The sequence below is a fragment of the Etheostoma cragini genome, chromosome 8, assembly GCF_013103735.1.
Source record: "Etheostoma cragini isolate CJK2018 chromosome 8, CSU_Ecrag_1.0, whole genome shotgun sequence".
NCBI classification, from domain to species: domain Eukaryota; kingdom Metazoa; phylum Chordata; class Actinopteri; order Perciformes; family Percidae; genus Etheostoma; species Etheostoma cragini.
In genome coordinates, this window is record NC_048414.1 from 4,751,780 (window position 1) to 4,769,376 (window position 17,597).

General features: G+C 41.3%; 1 protein-coding gene across 5 annotated transcripts in view; it reads right to left on the reverse strand.

Moving 5' to 3' along the window:
• Positions 1-17,597, reverse strand: part of LOC117949250 (pleckstrin homology domain-containing family A member 7-like) — a 128,737-nt gene that overhangs the window by 24,157 nt on the left and 86,983 nt on the right. For all 5 annotated transcript variants that reach the window (XM_034879348.1, XM_034879347.1, XM_034879349.1 and 2 more), the window contains 3 exons: positions 13,385-13,489; positions 11,398-11,470; positions 8,575-8,675 (listed from right to left, as the gene is read on the reverse strand). In XM_034879348.1, the coding sequence (XP_034735239.1) occupies positions 8,575-8,675; positions 11,398-11,470; positions 13,385-13,489 (279 nt within the window). The remainder of the gene's footprint in view (positions 1-8,574; positions 8,676-11,397; positions 11,471-13,384; positions 13,490-17,597) is intronic.

The following is a 17,597-nucleotide window of genomic DNA, read 5'->3' on the forward strand; positions in this document are numbered from 1 at the left end:
TATATTTGACAAACACAAAGAGAACTATCCCCCGACTACGCAACTTTTTGTTTTAATGTCTTCAGCTCTTTGTTTTGCAACACCCATCATCCTCGTTTCAGCCGTTTTTAGCATTACCTCATTATAACCCAGCATAAAGTTCCTGACAAGCACCAAACTGCCCATTTAGTAACTACATAGACTGAACATGGACCATCACAGAGCTAATAAGACACTTAATATTGGACTTATTGTCATCAGGTGGCCAGAAACATGTCTTCAAATGAATGTTAATGTTGCTCCGTGTCTCGTAGAAATGTGTAAATAACCAACTGTTTGCTAACCTTTTCACTATTGCACTTTATAAGGTAATATTGTTTACATGTTTACAGTTCCACTTCCCCTATGACAAAAAAAAATCTGTTAACGCAGCTTTGACTGCGTTAACAGATACCATTTGAAGTACCTACTTTCTCTCAATCCACCGGAGTGCCTTTCTCTGCATTCCAGAGAACACGTGAAAATAGTTATATTCAGAAGGGAATTCACTTTGTGTAGTTTGAGAGAGCAGTAATACTAGTGATAGCGCGGTAACTGCACGAAGCGCGGTAACTGCAGGAAAGGCTGAGTTTTTTTTCCTCCAGCCAACAAGACATGAGAGCTGCTTCTTTCTTAAAAAAAATCTACATGTTTCTGGCAGCAACGCTTTCCAGTCTATTGAGACTACCATCAGTAAAGACATTGCTACCTCTGCTTCTCCAACTAGAGATTTCTGCTTTTAAATGTATGTGAGTCCAGAGAAAAGTCCTGGAGAGGCCGACGCCAAGACGTTCACTGTTTGATAATTCGTATAGACAGAAAATCTTCCTATGACTGAACTCGTTTTTTGGCTGTGCTAAAAATATCTCAACATGATGTTAATGATGATATTACAATTGGCTAGCTATCCACAGGGATAACAAAACACACCATCAAACCACAAAAATGGCCAAGAAATCCAAGGAACAGTACATCACTAACAGCTGCTTAATTAATAGCGTATAAGTGTTCTTTTTCCTTGATAAAGATGCTCTTGCTGTGAAAGTGGGGTTATTAGAGGCCCTTTTAAAGTGAGTTGCACTCCACGCGGAGGACAGCAGATCTATAAATGTCCTACTTTGCCCTTTCCTTCCTTCCTTCCTTCCTTCATTCAGTGTTTCAGTGGCTGGGATCGGAAGACAAACGAGAGCACCCACTCAACAGCAGATGCATGCATTTGAAAAGTAATTAAACGCTAAATATTCCCTACCCTAATTCATTCACTGAATAGTAAATGCAGGATAATAAGTGCGTGGTGGGATCTGCTGCGGCTGCAAACATTTCACTGTATTCCTTTATTTGGTTTATATTGGGATGAAATAAGATGTGATTCCTCAGCAATTTGGCTTCTTGTGTGCAGCCGGACAGTCAGACACACACACACAACACCACACCCACTCGGGTGTTATAATGTAGCCAAGTTCATGAATAATGCAAACAAAAACTGTCGCTCCTGCTGTTCCATCTCTGATACTATAATGTCTAAATAAACCCCAGCACACAGATACAGACATGTACAAAAACATAAATGCTCCCATTCCTGCACCCCGTCCAGGTTCCCTAACAGCTGCCCTCTGGGAACAATGCAGTCTGGCTGCTCAAACAAACTCATTTCAGTGGCTACTGCTGACTACAAATAAAATTACAAACTATAATTTCCTTAGTCACCATGCTCAAGTATGTACTCCATGCTGAGCCTGGTACATTACAAAGACCTGGGAGTTGATTGCACCGCTCACTTGAGCCGTTCAATTCCTAATAAACCTTGTTCAGTTGCTCTTCAGTGATGTTAAAACAATTCATTTAATGCCTATAAATGAATAGAATACCAAATCATCGTTAAAGAGGTTAGTGGTTTTGCTGCAGTGGTGTTGATTATCTTTTCTACCACCTAGTTCACGTTATTTTCCTCCTGTGCAAATGAATTCCACATTAGATGTACTGTTTGTGCAGTAACCTGGGTCCTTATGAACTTGGTAGGTGGTTTTCCATCATGCGTCAGGGCTACACAGATGTGTATCTGAACCCAACACTCAAGCAGCTGATTACACTGATTCCTTCATGTATTGGAATACTGCTAACAGTAAAATGTAACTACTGCAATAGCTCTAATCATATTGCAAAAAGCATATAACATAAGAAAAGGTATCATTTATACGTATTCATAAACCACACATTTAAAAAAATATACATATACATATTATATCTACAATTTGGTACACTGCAAACAAAAAGGTGTTCTCCCTCTGGGGGTCTTGGCATTTGATGAGTAGATGTGATTTGTAATTCGGAGTCCCTGAAGGCTTTCTGATCCCTTAAATCAGCTGGAGTAATGTTACCTACCCAGAGGAAACACTACCCACAGGAAAACAACAGATCTGGACCGGGCACAGGACTCAGTCAGCCTGTCACTGTCAGGCAAGAAGATGTGTTCAGAAGAGAGGAAACAGGCATGGAAACTACTTAGCAAACACTCATCTTAAAAAGCGGATATATCCGAAAACACCATAAAAATTCTTGGCGAAAGGAATAACAGCATCCTCAGGAAGCAGCTGTCAAAACATGTCTGCTCACTCAGCATCAACATTCTGACAGCCTCTCATAGCTACAATGGGACAGGCCTCTTGATGAGAAACAGAGTACTGCGCCGCTAGTCAGATTTTTCGACACGTGCAGAGATATTGGCATGCATGTGCAGTGAACACACACAGTACAGAGAAACAGACCCACACTTGTACTGTAATATGTTGACTAAACTGAATTCAAACCCAAAGCTTTAACCAAAGACTACATCTGATAGTTCCCCTTATTCCAAAAGAGAATACTTGCCAAAAATGACTTCACGTTGCCGACAATGTCACAAAGTACAGTACACACCTGTGACCTCCACCAGACCATAATATCATTTACAAGCCCTGTCGATATCAATCTCGTAATCACCAGCTTTGATTTTTCCCTATTTTAGTTACATCAGAACACACAGACAGACATACACACACACACACACACACACACACACACACACACACACACACACACACACACACACACACACACACACACACACACACACACACACACACACACACACACACACACACACACACACACACACACACACACACACCCGATAGAGCCAAAATCCGGCACACACCATCAGTGGTCTAAAATAACATTGAGAGACACTGCCTCTCTTTAGCAGGAATGCTGAGTGGGTCATCCAGCTCTGAGTGCATGACCCATACACCTACACACTGAATTCATCCACAGCTAAGTCGCATTTTTCTCTTTGTGGTTTGTTTCTGTGTGGGTGTTTTAAGGATGTTCCTGGTGATTTGTTTTCTCTACTATATTGTTTAACAACGCTTAATGGAAAAATACAAAAAAGTCCCTCTGGCCATATCTTTATGGCCTCTATTTCACCGCGACTAGCCGTCATGACTTCCTTCCTCTCCACCTATCTCTTCCTCTCTTTATTCCCCTTTTATTCTCCAGCCCTAATCACTTTCCTTCCTTTTCTGTGTTCTCTCTCTCTCTCCTTCAGCCTTTCTTTTTCAATAACCTAAAAAAACATCACTCACTACTCAGAAAGGCCTACAATACGGTCGCCCCTTTTCCCGTGGACAGCCCCAGACAAACACACTCACACACTCTGTCATGCCGCTATTTAAAGAGTCATTGTGCTCATAAAGATAAGCCTCAGCAACCAGAGCACCACAAAGCTCCAGATAAGGTATTTTCTCCTAAACTTGCAACTGTGGAAATTTAATTTACACTGAAAAACATCCCAATTGCATGTGGGTGTCTCGGTTTAAAAAAAAGAAAGAAGTGTTTTTACTCTTTTTGTAAAATATGCCTGTATAAACAGAAGCTAGAGTATAACATGTTTCTCTATTTCAAAGTTCCCTAAAGCACATGTGCTTAAAAAAAAAAAAAAAGGGGTCTGATAGGTTGCATAGCCTGCATCTACTGGGAAAGATCCCTACGGTACATTGTTTTTCCACTCTTCATTTCTGGAAAAGTAGTGTGAGGTGACGTGAGCTACAAATAAAGTGACATTTTTCTCCAAGCCATCAGAAAACTGCATGCTTGTACAGTAGAGGTGACAGATGGAGGAGACAGCGAGAGCGGCACATAGATGAACGATAAGCCCCACACCATATAAGCCAAATACAAAGACTCATATTGATAACGAGGATGGGGTGAGAGAGAGAAAAGAAAGGGAAGGAGGTGGAAAAAGACTGAGGGGGAATTAAATAAGACAGAGAACACTGAAATAAAAACACAACACAACCACGTCAGCCAAAACGACATGTTATTCTCAAAACATGCATCAAAACCCAACAGAGGAATATACAAGTCTGCTGTATATTCTGTCATGTTTGGATCCAAAAAAGCCACACCAACGGCACACAACAAAGATATATAACGTTGACATCTGGCAAAGTAAGAGCTGGAGAGAGGGTAGAATACCTATTTATGGGCGGACTGTCACTGGGCGACGCGACACACTCACAGGGAGAGAGGGAAGTCCCAGTCGGGCAGCCAACCATTGGGAACAAGAGAGGATTCAGTGAATAGGAGAAAAGTGGGTGGAGGCAGGAAGGATCGTCAAAGCTCGAAAGTTTCATTGTTGGCGTTATTATGTGTATTGGTTGAGTTGGTAGTCAAGGGGTGCAGTATTCACACACCAAAACACCATCATATAATACCCACCCGATCCCCCTGGTGTGGGTCACAGACCTGGGTTCAGCAGCATTTTATATCATTTGCAATAGGAGTTTTGAACCTGCTTTGATCCGTTGGGGGGTTAAAATAAAGTTGGTTACTTTCCTGTGCTAGAAACTTGGATGTCACTTCACCTCAGTTTCTGTTTATGTAGACATTAAAGTGCCCATATTCTGCTCATTTTCAGGTTCATTATTGTATTTAGAGGTTGTACCAGAATAGGTTTACATGGTTTAATTTCCAAAAAGCACCATATTTTTGTTGTACTGCACATTTCTGCAGCTCCTTTATTTCCCCCTGTGTGTTCGCCTCTGTGTTTTAGCTACAGAGTGTGGCATCTCTTCTATTATATCTTTGTTGGGAGTTGCACATGCGCAGTAAATTGGTAGCCAAGTAGCCAGCAGCCAAGTACTTATAGCTAGCCACCTCATTCTCAATGGCGAAACACTGCTACAACACACACAAGTTCACCCTAATCTACTAAATAAACTGAATAGAACTACTCACATGTCCCTCGTCTGCAGGTAGTCCACGCAAAGTTGCAAGTGCTTCTTCGTTTAGAAGAAGTCTCCCGGCCAATCCTGCCTTGTACCGACCAAAGTTTTAGAAACTGATGTGGTATTAGCCAAAGTGGTTAGCACAAACTAAATGTTTTGGCCGGTGACGTAGACGGCCCTGCCGATTTTGAACTCCTCACCCAGAGACTGAAGGTTACATTTGCAGGATACATTCAGAAACCCGTATCTTACTCAAAAAGACTGGATGTTTTTTTTTCCAACTTTGTACGCGTGTGGAAGCACCAGAGACATGAAATAACACCAAATCACAGATAATATGGGCGCTTTAAGGAATAACTTAACACTAGACTAAGAACCAGTGTCTTAGGGCCCTCTCTGGTTGAAAATGTCATGTCTGCTTTTACCTCGCACAGCACACTGCATCACTTGTAGGGTGTTGCCTGAGTGTGATGTCACTTTGTACTGACCCCACCCTGGGGTAGACTTGTACATCACTGCTGCAACATGAAAAGTTGAACCAGTGAAGATCAGCAAAAAAAAAGAGAATTTAAGCTGCTGTTAGACTGCTCTTGTAAAACGTAACATAAAAAAACAAAGAAAGAGAAGACACACAATCTTCGTAAAGCAACAGCCATCATTCACAGCTTCCTGCATAGCTTTCAGATCATGATATAAATGCAAAATTATTTATCTTTATTATTTTAGTTACTTTTATCAAACCTATTAATAAAAAATATGACAAAACACCCCTTTAAAAGGTAATTTATGTGAAAGAAAAATACTTTCCCATTGAGGAGAAACTGACTACTATATATTGACTTATATCATAACTAGTAAGCTACATAGTATATAATCCCGGTCCTAACAGTGTTCAACAGCTTTCTAATGCCCACTGTGATTGTAACACACACCAGTTGGTGCTCTCTCCAACATCTATTCGGTGTTTCCACCCTAAAACGTGAAGCCCTTAAAGACAATCCTCTCAAGTGCCGCTTTACAACACTCCTCCTATGGCACTGTAAGCTCCACCAGTATTATTGTCTTGTCTTCTGGGTTCACAGCACAATGTGCAGATGTTGGGAGGTATGGTCCATATCTAAAAAATGCAGCTTCCATCTAACATCAACCTTCAGCTCCAAAGACCTTACCCGCCATCCTACCATTTGCAATTTGGTGTGTTTTAGCCTGTGGGACGTGCCTGGCTTGGTTCCCTTCTAAACAACAAAGCTGGTCTACTGTAATAACCTCTAAATTCACTGGCTGCTTTATCTGCCTCTATATCTGCAATATGTCATCCAAGACCAGCTTGACTTTGTCATGACACCATCTATACCGGCCCTTAGTTAGCCTTGTCTTGCACCCTGTCAGTATGTGCGCTAGTGTCTCATTGCTGTTGCCGAGTTTGCAGCTGGGTTTCTCCTCCAGCCCCCATGTGTGAAAGTGTTCTGAGGAAAGAGTGTCACAAAATGATCTCTGCATGCCTAGCCCAACTGCTTTTGATCTTCTTGAATCCTCCTTCACTTCCTCCTGGATCATGGTGCACCTGTCCTATGTGTTAGCTTGCTCCCACTGATTATGATACATCGGACCAAGGCCTTTTCTTTCCAGAGCACTCAATGCCGAGGATGTTGTTCGGCTTCAGAGAACTTGTTGCCTGGTTTATTGCCGAATTTGCCGCCCGCTTTTAGACTGATCCAGCAAGGCACACACATGGATCCTTTGAGTCTCTGAATGTTGCCAGAGCTCTACAATTTGACACCTTAAATTATTCTACCACTGAGGATAATCATCTGTAGCTCGCCTGATCTAATGTTGGGACCCACAGGGGAAAACCGTGTAGGAATATCTGACCATCTCTGAAAGTGCTTGTTGATTTTTTTTTCTCTTAAAGGTCCATTGGAACATACCCAGCCTGTCTAGTTTGCAGCAACTAATTCGGGACATGAGCAAATATTTACATCTTTGAAGACTCAGACAGTAACTCCACATTATTATCCAAAGGACCTTTAAGCAGTGAGAACTACAAAAACATGTCACATTATGTAATAAACCAGGTCAAAAGTTTAAACTTGATGACTCAAATGGCTCCCTATGGGGCCTAAAAAACTTGTGTGCATTCACATTTTTAATCTATGAATAAGGCGAAAGCCTAATTGCACTTAAGGGCAAACTCATGAGGTTTGCCTGCCTCTCAACTTCAAACAAAAGACTTTTCTGCCTCAGGGAATGGAGAAGCTTCATTCCATTCCAGAGCAGCTTGTCTGTCTCAATAAAGACACTGACAGACATTCAGTGGTAAGAGACATCGCTACAACAGGTGGTGAGTGCTGCACAGAGCGGAGGAGTGGCTCGGTGGGAGGATAAGCAGGGTTATAATTGTAGGAAGATGTTGATCTGTTTTATGAACCGCCATTCAAAAAAAAACAATATAGATATGTCCTTATTGTTTTGCTATAATGGCAATTTCAATTAAGTGACTGCTAAAAACTATTATATATTTTGAATGAGTAGGAATACAAAAAAAATCATTTAACTGATTGCCACTGCTGTGAGCCCCAGTTATAAAAGGCTCTCATATGTGACAAATTCACTATATATCACTCAAAATTTATGTTTGACAATAAAGCTCTGAGGCAAATATCTGCATGCCACCAAACCTGCAGGTTGACATCCAGTGCAACAGGTGTTCTGGTAGTATACTGTTGTAAAAAGCTAGTTTTTAGTTGGAAAGGATAAGTTTTATTTCTATTTATCCTCGCTGTCATTAACAGTATAAACCACTTGGTGGAATCTAATTAACAGTGCTTGAAATAGCATGAGGGGTTACCGTTTTAGCATATGTGCCTAAAGTGGGAACACCTGGAACACCGGAGTATTTAAAATATTGTTATCAAGTTTCCTGAATCTGGAATTAGTCTATGCATTACGTTCAAACGTCTCAACAGCATCAAATCAACTTTAAAGTGTGCAGGATACTATAGCACTCAATCACAATCTCTTTTTTTATTGTTCTTGTAACTTGAGTGTTAAGTGTACAGCGGTGTGTTTGGTTCAAATTGAGGTGTCATGACCTTGTGGCAATCAATCTGCGCTGCATTACTTTTTCAGGAAAGAAGGAATCAATCCTTGTTTACTTCTAAAAGCAGAAAATAAAGGTGGCTACACACACACACACACTCCAAACCAAAAAAACCAAAACTATCACATCACAGAATGTGAATCAAAGATATAAGTCAGCATAGAATAGTCTGCAGAATAAAGAGAGCCATACCTTGAAGGCATACTTGCGGCTTATATGGTCCTCAGGTCCCACGGGTGAAACGACATAGCTGGGTAGAGGAATACTGCCCAGGACCAATTCCTCTCTGCTGTCTGGAGAGAGAAAGAGAGAGAGAGAGAGAGAGAGAGAGAGAGGAAGGGAGGGAGTAGATAACCAGGAGGAGGAAGGTGAGAAAAGGAGCGAGAGATATGGAGGAAAGGAGGGATTAAATATCACTCATCACTCACTAATTTCATCTCTGCCTGCCACCAGTATCATAACACTCACACACACACTCCCATAAACACACTTGTGTGCCGTCATTCATACCACGGTGTTGTGCCAAACAGTAAATGACCACTCTGGTATCCCAGTGTCACAGAGTTGAAGCTGGCCTGGTCCAACTGGCAACCAGTCCCCATTCCTCTGCCCCATCCGGTTCACATACTGAGATCATAGTAAACACACACACACACACACACACACACACACACACACACATCTATATTTGTAAGAACCCTCATTGTCCTCAACCTTTTACCTTAACCCTCAACCAGCACTTTGAAGAGTAAGGATCGCTAAAAATGTCCTTCCAAACACATCCTTACTCTTTATTTATAAAACTCAAATTGGTCCTCATAAAGATTTAAAGTGCAAACACACATGTATGCAACTAGAATAAGTCCTAACCTAATTAATTCCCACATCCATGAATAAATGTCTACCAGTATTTGTTTTCCACTGAACATTGTGACAGCATGCTACAATGTGTATGTGCATGTGTGTGTGTGTGTGTGTGTGTGTGTGTGTGTGTGTGTGTGTGTGTGTGTGTGTGTGTGTGTGTGTGTGTGTGTGTGTACACAATGTTTACCACATGGTCAAATTTAGTAATAGTATGAAAATATGCGTGCATGCCACCTGTGCGTTTGTGTGGGTGTTTGGCCTGGGAGGTGATAAGATGGTACTGTGGAATAAAGGGGTTAATTGGTTAAAAATAATCCAAGGACCTTTGAAGGAGACATTCCCTAAATGGTGGGCGAGACAGTGTTTTTTTATCTGTTTTGTCCAGTCTGTCTCACACACACGTGCATCCACCCACACACATATTTACAGTATATATATGTATGTATGTATGTATGTATATATTTATAAATTGAGAAAAACAAAATATGGCATATTGGCAAAATGTTGTCCCTGGTTAAATGTTAATTTTCTTATGCAGATTGAGGGCTACAGGGCTGTAAAAAGAGAGAAGAGGAAGAACCGGGGATGTATCCAGGATTTTAGGAATAATGAGATCATTAGTCCACAACGGACTTGTGTTTCTTCTGGCCATAAGTCTAAAACCCTGGAGAAACTTTGGTTACTATCGTATATGACAAAGAAGGAATCTCACATCTGAGAAGCGGAAGTCAGAGAATATGTTGCTTTTTTTACCTAAAAGATGACTGAAACCATAAACTCATTGTTTATTGATAGACTACACATACACAAATAAAGCTAATAATGGAAAAAAATTAAAAGAGATGGGAGGTTTTGTCATTTGTGTAATGACAAGGGATTCACAGAGAGGATGAGTGGTGCAGCGGATCAAGTGTTTTTATGTCGAGAGGAGAAACCTTTGTAATGAGAGAAAAAGATGGAGGAAAAAAGAGAAAAAGAAACGATGGCGAATTGATTTCACCCTCCGAGGCGAGGAGGCAAAGGAGCGCGTCCCAAAAGGTTTCGGTTAAGAATATGGAGATGAAAAGAAAGGTGTGGAAAGGCAGATAAAGACAGCCAGGGCATGGAGACTGATGGCGAGGGAGGGAAGGTGATGGAGTGTGATGTAGCTGAGTGTTTGTCCATATCTTTCCATGCGTTTGAGCCCAGTGACTCACTGTGAAAGATCAGAATAATGCCCGCCCAGATTGAATCATACCGTCAGTTGCAGTTCAGTTTAAATACAGTACCATGAGAGTCCAATTCAAACATATGAACTTTGTTCAAATCTTTTTTGTTGAAAGCTGTGATATTTCCCTGCACATACATATATACATATATATATATATATATATAGTTTTATCCTCCAAGGACAAATATTTTCCCCTGGTAGTCTGTATTTCCCTTAATTTAAGGCCAAGAAAGAGTAACAGATATTTAAATATATTTGACTCATTTAGTTTTATGAATAACAAAAAGTCTTTATCAGGCTGCATTTACACCAAATCAGGCTTTGGGGCGATCATGGGGTGAAGTGGTGTGTGGTCACTTACAGTAAATGGTCCATTTGCGTCTGTGTTCCTTACTCCATTGTGTTTTGTTTGCTGGTAGGTTAGATTATGTGATTGGCCACCGCAGGTCGGGTTCCATTTCTGAACCTGCGTCCCCCCCCCGGCGTCCCCTCAGGTCCCCACCGCCACAGCCTAAATACACTACCTACATTCAAAGGACTGGCGTTTTGACCACAACGCCTGATTTGGTGTGAATGCAGCCTTAGAAACATTTTAAATTGATTTGTCTTGCAACACTAGATAGCTGCCAAGGTGCTTAAGATTACTCAGCAGGGAATTCAACCAACAAGACACCTGCAGAATAAATAAAACAAAATCCAGTAAAATCCATAAACAATTCAATAGATCCTACCCATGTGAAACTCATGACATTTGGGTTTTCTTGAGGCTCCCTGTGAGGTGTTGATTCAACGTATTTTGTGTGTTTTTGTTACTTTTTCCTTACTTGATTGTGGGGGAGCAGGAGACACAAAAAGGCCGGGGGTGGAACAGGTAGTAAGTGGGAGATAAATCCTTTTTCCCCATGTGATAGTTCCAGTCAACATGACTCACAAAGACTCACCTTTGTAGTAGAACAGACAGAAATCAGCCAAGACGAACCACTTCCTCTTCCAAAGACGCATCCCAGAGCTGTCCTGCAGGGACAAAGAGGGTTAAAAACTGTAAGAAATGAATGAATGAATAATGAGACAGAAAGTAGCCAAGATTGGAGGAGATAACAAGAAAGAGTAGACAGATCTCTTAAATACGGGAGGGGAGGGGCAATGAGAAAGATGAAGGGAGAGTTAGAGATAGAAAAGAATAGCGAGGGACAGAGGACACAGTAAGGAAGCAGAAGGAATGAAAGCAAGAGTGAGGTGGATATGAGCAGAGATGAAGAGAGTGAACAAAGTAGAGAGAGAGAGAGAGAGGGAGGAAGAGAGTGATCATTTGTCCTCGTTCACTGGCTCGCTGGGCCTGCCACGGCTGCTTTACTGTCCGCTTCGTCTTTTATGTTCCCTGGCTGAAAATGGTGCCGTTTGAAGAGTAGAGGAGATCCAGAAGGGATGAAATCACCACAAACACAGATACATGCATCTCCTTTGTCACCCTGTGTGTGGGCATGGGAAGGAGTAAATGGCATCCTGTGATAGTGTGGGCCTGTGTGTGCGCAGTTGTTTTGTGATGTGTACAAATATGTGTACATTTATGTTCCCCTGTCTGAATTTAAAAAGTTTGTTTTTCCAAATTAAAACATAATTGCACTGCACAAATAGCATGATGTGAGTATGAGCGTCTGCGCCTGTGTGTTTTGGTGAGCATGTGCCTCTATGTGTGGTCATTAAAGTGTAATTGCTTTGCAGTAACATCACTCACTGCTTGTCTTGTACTGGGGCCAAGTGTTTTCCAGTGGGACGATGCCAACTACAGATATTTTAAGTATAACTTCAAATAATCAGAGTCTCCAGGAATAGCCTGTCTGTGATCAACAGCAGGTGCTCTATACTGCCAGAGCAAAAGGCATAAATCAAGAAGACAAAAATGAAAGTAGGCTACTAGAGGAAATGTTGCAGGACAACACAGGCTGAACCTGGAACTATCCCGTTAGGAATAAAGAGACACAAACATCTCTCGACTAAATTAGCTAAAAAACTAACACTATTCTATTTAAGACAGTATTTCATAAAGGTCTTCAAACAGGTTGTTTAAACAACTAGCCCATTACTTTTAATGCAATGAAGTGCAGCTCAATTTAGAGTTTAAAACTAGGTGATAATCAATTACCAATTCGTTTGACAGAAAAATGATATGCAACTAATTTGTTAATCAGTTGACCATTTAAATCATTGTTCTCTGGTTCCAGGTGTTTAAATGTGAGTGTTTTATATATCTGTAAACTGAAATTATTTAGGTTATAGATGGTTGGTCAGTCAAAACGAGACATGAAGATGTTACCCCGGGCTTTGAGAAGTTGGGATGGAGATGTTGTCTCTATTTTCTGACAATTTATAGAACAATTAATGTGTGGATTAATCTGACAATGAAAATAACTGTTAGTTGCGGCCTATGCTCTATTAATGGAGCACCTTTTAACATTATAATGTACATACATTTGCAGTTTGTTTTTAGTGTTTGTGAAGCAGTAATCATACTGAGTGGATTATCCTCGCATTGCGGGGAGGAGAATTTTATACATCATAGTATTGCAATATTATCCTTGACAATAGCGCATTGATACACAGGCGCCAAGTATTGACCTATTACTATATATGTGATATATGTTGATTAGTTTGTCTGCTTGACAATCCCATTTTGCAGCATAAAAAGAGAAATGTATCTTTTTAGATAAATTTAAATAATTATTTGAAATCCAGAAAGATTTTTAGTTAGAAAAAAGGTAATAAATTGCAATATATCGCAGAATATGGAAATGTGTTTAAAGCTCCCATATTATGCTCATTTTCAAGTTCAGAATCGTATTTTGAAAAAAATGTCTGTCAGCAACCACAGTCTTGATTTGTGTGTGTTAGAATGAGTGTGTTTCAGTCAATGTGTGTGGGTGTCCTGACCTGTTTGTACAGCCATCCTCGGACCACCACAGGGACATTGGGATTCCTTTTAATGGCCTGCTCTCTCTTCCCAAAGCTGTGCACCTTGCCACTGGACCGGGAGCCCTGAAACACACACAGACAAGTACAAGGCTTTTAATGAGGTGTAAAAAAGACATCAGCAATCAAAAAGACATCAACAGCAATGGCTGATAATGTTACACGTGATCAATAACGTCATTGCATTCAGAAGAAAGACTTCTCCCCATGGCACTTCAAACACCCATTTCAGATCCGATCTGGATTACATAAGTACAGGTGACTGAGATGACTTTGTTACATGTTAATCAGCTGTTGGGCGTTAAACTGCCGACCAAACAAGTCAGTTTTTTTCTCACATCTAATTTGCTCAGCAGCAAAGTTATGTGGCTAGTTGTTGCATCTCAACATCAGCATCTTCAGAGCTATATTAGCTTGATTAATTAACAACATTACCACGAACATTTATTCTCCGTAGCAGAGCTGTGGTTAAAAAGGCTGGGACCGGAAAGTGAGACTGTTCTGTGTGTCACAGTAACGCATATTTGGAAAAAGGTTGTCTGTGCCTCATCAGACCATTCAGTCTGCTTTAATACATTACTGAATCAACCTTCACACACACACACACACACACACACACACACACACACACACCTTGATCATCTCTTTTTGGGGAACCTTTTTCTGCCCCAGTTGTTAAATAATTACAGCCATTATATGAGTACAACCAATTTTCCACTGGACCTCCATGACAGTGCCAGCCATGGTTGCCATGACATTGACAAAGCCTCTATAGACTATCAGGTACAAAATTAGAACAGTGCAGGTCACTGGTTCGACTGCCAGACAGACACCTGCTGAAAAGTCTGGGCGGTGAACCTGACCAGCTACAATCATAGACAGTTGGGCAATTACTCCCAATTGTTTCAGTTTCAGCAGTAACAGACTGTGGCTGCATTGAGCGGCCCCCAGATGTGAATGTATCAGAAAAGATAAAGCAACTTTTCCTGCATAAATGAGTCAAGGGTTGTAGTAAAAACTGGGGAAACTGTCTGTACCCAAAATAGCCGGTGTCTGTTCAAGTGTCCTAAAACACTGAGGGCCGGATGGCCGGATTTAGCGTTATCAGCACCATGGCCAACCTGCAGAAAGCGCACACTGTGACACATCAGCTTACGTTGTATTTACCACACCTGCAGTAATCAGCACCTTTCTCCGCCCATTATACCGTAAACTGGGCACATTTAAAAGCGCAATTGAATGGGCGATGTCAAAGAAATTCTGCTTTATGCGCGTTATTTTGGCATTAGTGGTAGGGAAATGTATGTTCACTGTAGCAAAGTGTTAAAAACTTGTGCTGTGATACGGCTGAGTGCAGACTAGAACATTCCCACTGCTTATGCTATACTGTTTGAAATGATCCTGATGCCAATACTGTAGTTTAACAACTGCTGGAATGGAATGTGAACGCTGAGTCGGAGATTCAATGTCAACTTTGGTTTCTTCCAGTAACTAATATTGCATGGCTGCTTATACTGTAGCGCTTAATGACTGAAGGGAAAAAGTGTGATCATTGTGGCAAAAATACTTTCAGCTTGTCTACGTCTTGCTCGGATTACTGCTGCCATTTCACCAGGAGGCATATGCGAGGAGACCCGGTTGTGGCTGGTTTACACCTGCTTTTAAGAGGCAGAGAATTTTCCCCTCAAAAAAGAGGCGCGCTGTCACGGAAGGTTTTTGTACATACCACAGAATACATTATAAGGCGCACTTTACGCTTCCCCTCCCATCTCTTTATGGGAAACTCCCACTATCCCCTTCACCCTTCCATGAATTCATCTGCATGACACGGGAAGCACACTTTGCCATTTTTAGCTCCAGCGACAGGCAGCCTGCGCTTTTACCTCAGTGTGGCCTGTTGGTACATTCCTCGCCATATTTTTATGCGCACGTTGCGTAACAAACACGCTTGAAGTGGGCGCAAAAGTACACCTGGCCCTGAATCTATGCATCTGGTGCTCTTGTAATTTTTCTTTTGCTGCAATATTCAAAATTGTGTTTCAATGATATTGAAGACATTGTTAAGCTGTACCTTCAAGTATTTTACCATTGTTCAACAGGAAATAGCTGCTTATCCTGTGCAGCACAAGGCACGGCTGGATTAATAACATTGGGTTGCCTCGGAGCAAAAATACAAGTGGGCCCCAGTTTCTCCAACTTTCTGTTTGTTTGTGTATGAGTTGGTTTGTATAAAGCAATAGGTCATTTCGTCATTTAGAATGCACCATGTAAGCATAATATAATTGGGATAATGAAGGCCTTGAACAAGATATCAACTAGGAGCCCATCTATAAGAAAGGAACTGGAGATTATGTAATAACGGAGTTGTTGCCTCAGCAGCTTCTGCTGCCACAAGTGGTAATTAGAGGATGCTGTGCATTGATTTCTGTTGATGTGTGAGCAGCAAAGGGTACTGCACCATTCGTACAGGAGGGTCACACTATTCACAGGGGGACAGACATTCAAGGCCAGACAATGAGGAAAGGAAATGTCTTCTAGTGTAGTGAAAAAATTCACTTTTCATTTGACTATTTTTACTTTCTGGCATCCCTTGTCATGCATGTCGTTGATTTGATTACTGTGACCAAACACATCGGAACCCAAAGCAGAAACAACCTGTGCAGGAAACACATGCACACTTCACACAGAAAGCCACCAACTGGCCGGTGGATTGGATCATATTTGACACTGGTTGGAAACTTATTAAAAAGGTTCTAAACAACTTGGACAGATATGTGCATAGAGATGGACTCAAACTACATCTCTGCTAAAGGCTGTTGATTTAACAGTACACATTTTTCATATGCCACAATGAAAAGTAGACCTGGGAATGTACGACTTTATTCTGAGTAACCCAATTTTCATTTTCATCTCTTGAACCAATGAATTGGTTATATTTCCCCCCCCCCTCACTAGCACCAGATTCCTTTTCCATCTTTCAGCCACTCTGGAACAGCCTGGAACTGACTATTACATTTGTCATTTATTCATCTGCTGATTATATTTATGGATAAAGGATACATTTTTAAATGTTCAAAATGTCAGAAAATAGTGAAAAGGCCTTTAAAAAGTCAGTCAACCACCTGAGCAGTGTGAGGTAAGCAGCCCAGCTGAGGTCTATTAGCAGTGTTTAACTCTTCGGTGGTATGCACTACTGTTCCAGCCCATTAAGCTGTAATTCAGCCCAACTGTATTAATGTTCATTTGAGGCACTGACGTCAATTCATCTTTCACTACACACATTAATGAAGTGCATGGGTGCTTGTTATCTCTCTCAGCAAACCATAACATGCTTGCATTTTTCTTGTGTATGTGTGTGTGAGCCTGTTGTATAAGCCAGCAAACATACTCATACACTGTGCACATATTCATGAAATCTCATTACACCATCCTCTATTCTGAAACCTCAGAAGATAGACTACTCCCCATGGCACTACACTTACACGCACGCACACACACACACACACACACACACACACACACACACAGCTATTATAATTTAGGATTTGTTGTGACGGTTGCATGAATGTGTGTATATGGACTGGCAGCAGCACTGGGAGGCATCCGCAGCACTGGGAGGCATCCGCAGCTGGGAAACAGCAAACACACTCACTAATTAGAGGGAGGCTGGTTGGCCAAGCATGATGCAAAGACGCAGAGCGACTCCAAATCTGTCACGTTGGAGTCCCTTATCTGTAAATAAACAGTATGTGTACGTCCATGCACGTTTAGTGTGTCGCTCTCTGTCTGTGAGTGTGTGCCTGCAAATGTGTTTGTGTGTGCGTGTGATGCGGTGGTCTATTTTTAGGCCAAGGGTAATTCTGTGGAAAAGGCTGTGGTCCCTGTTGCAAAGTAGCACTCTCTCTTGTAGGTGAGCGACTCAGGTTGCACAACAGCTTTTTGTTACATTAATGGCACACGATCAGACAACCTAAAAGCCTAGAGAGACCAGTCTAAGGCGTGAAGGCTGCCGGCTCCCTAAGCAGACAAGAACGATCTGAAAGGCTGAAGTAATTATACAAGAGAAGTGCTTTTCCCCTCCCTTTAGAAAATCTGGTTGAGGTGTTTTTACACTAGACACCTAATCCCAATCTGTTCAAGTCAATCTGTTCAGTGGTTAACAGCATTTTAGTGT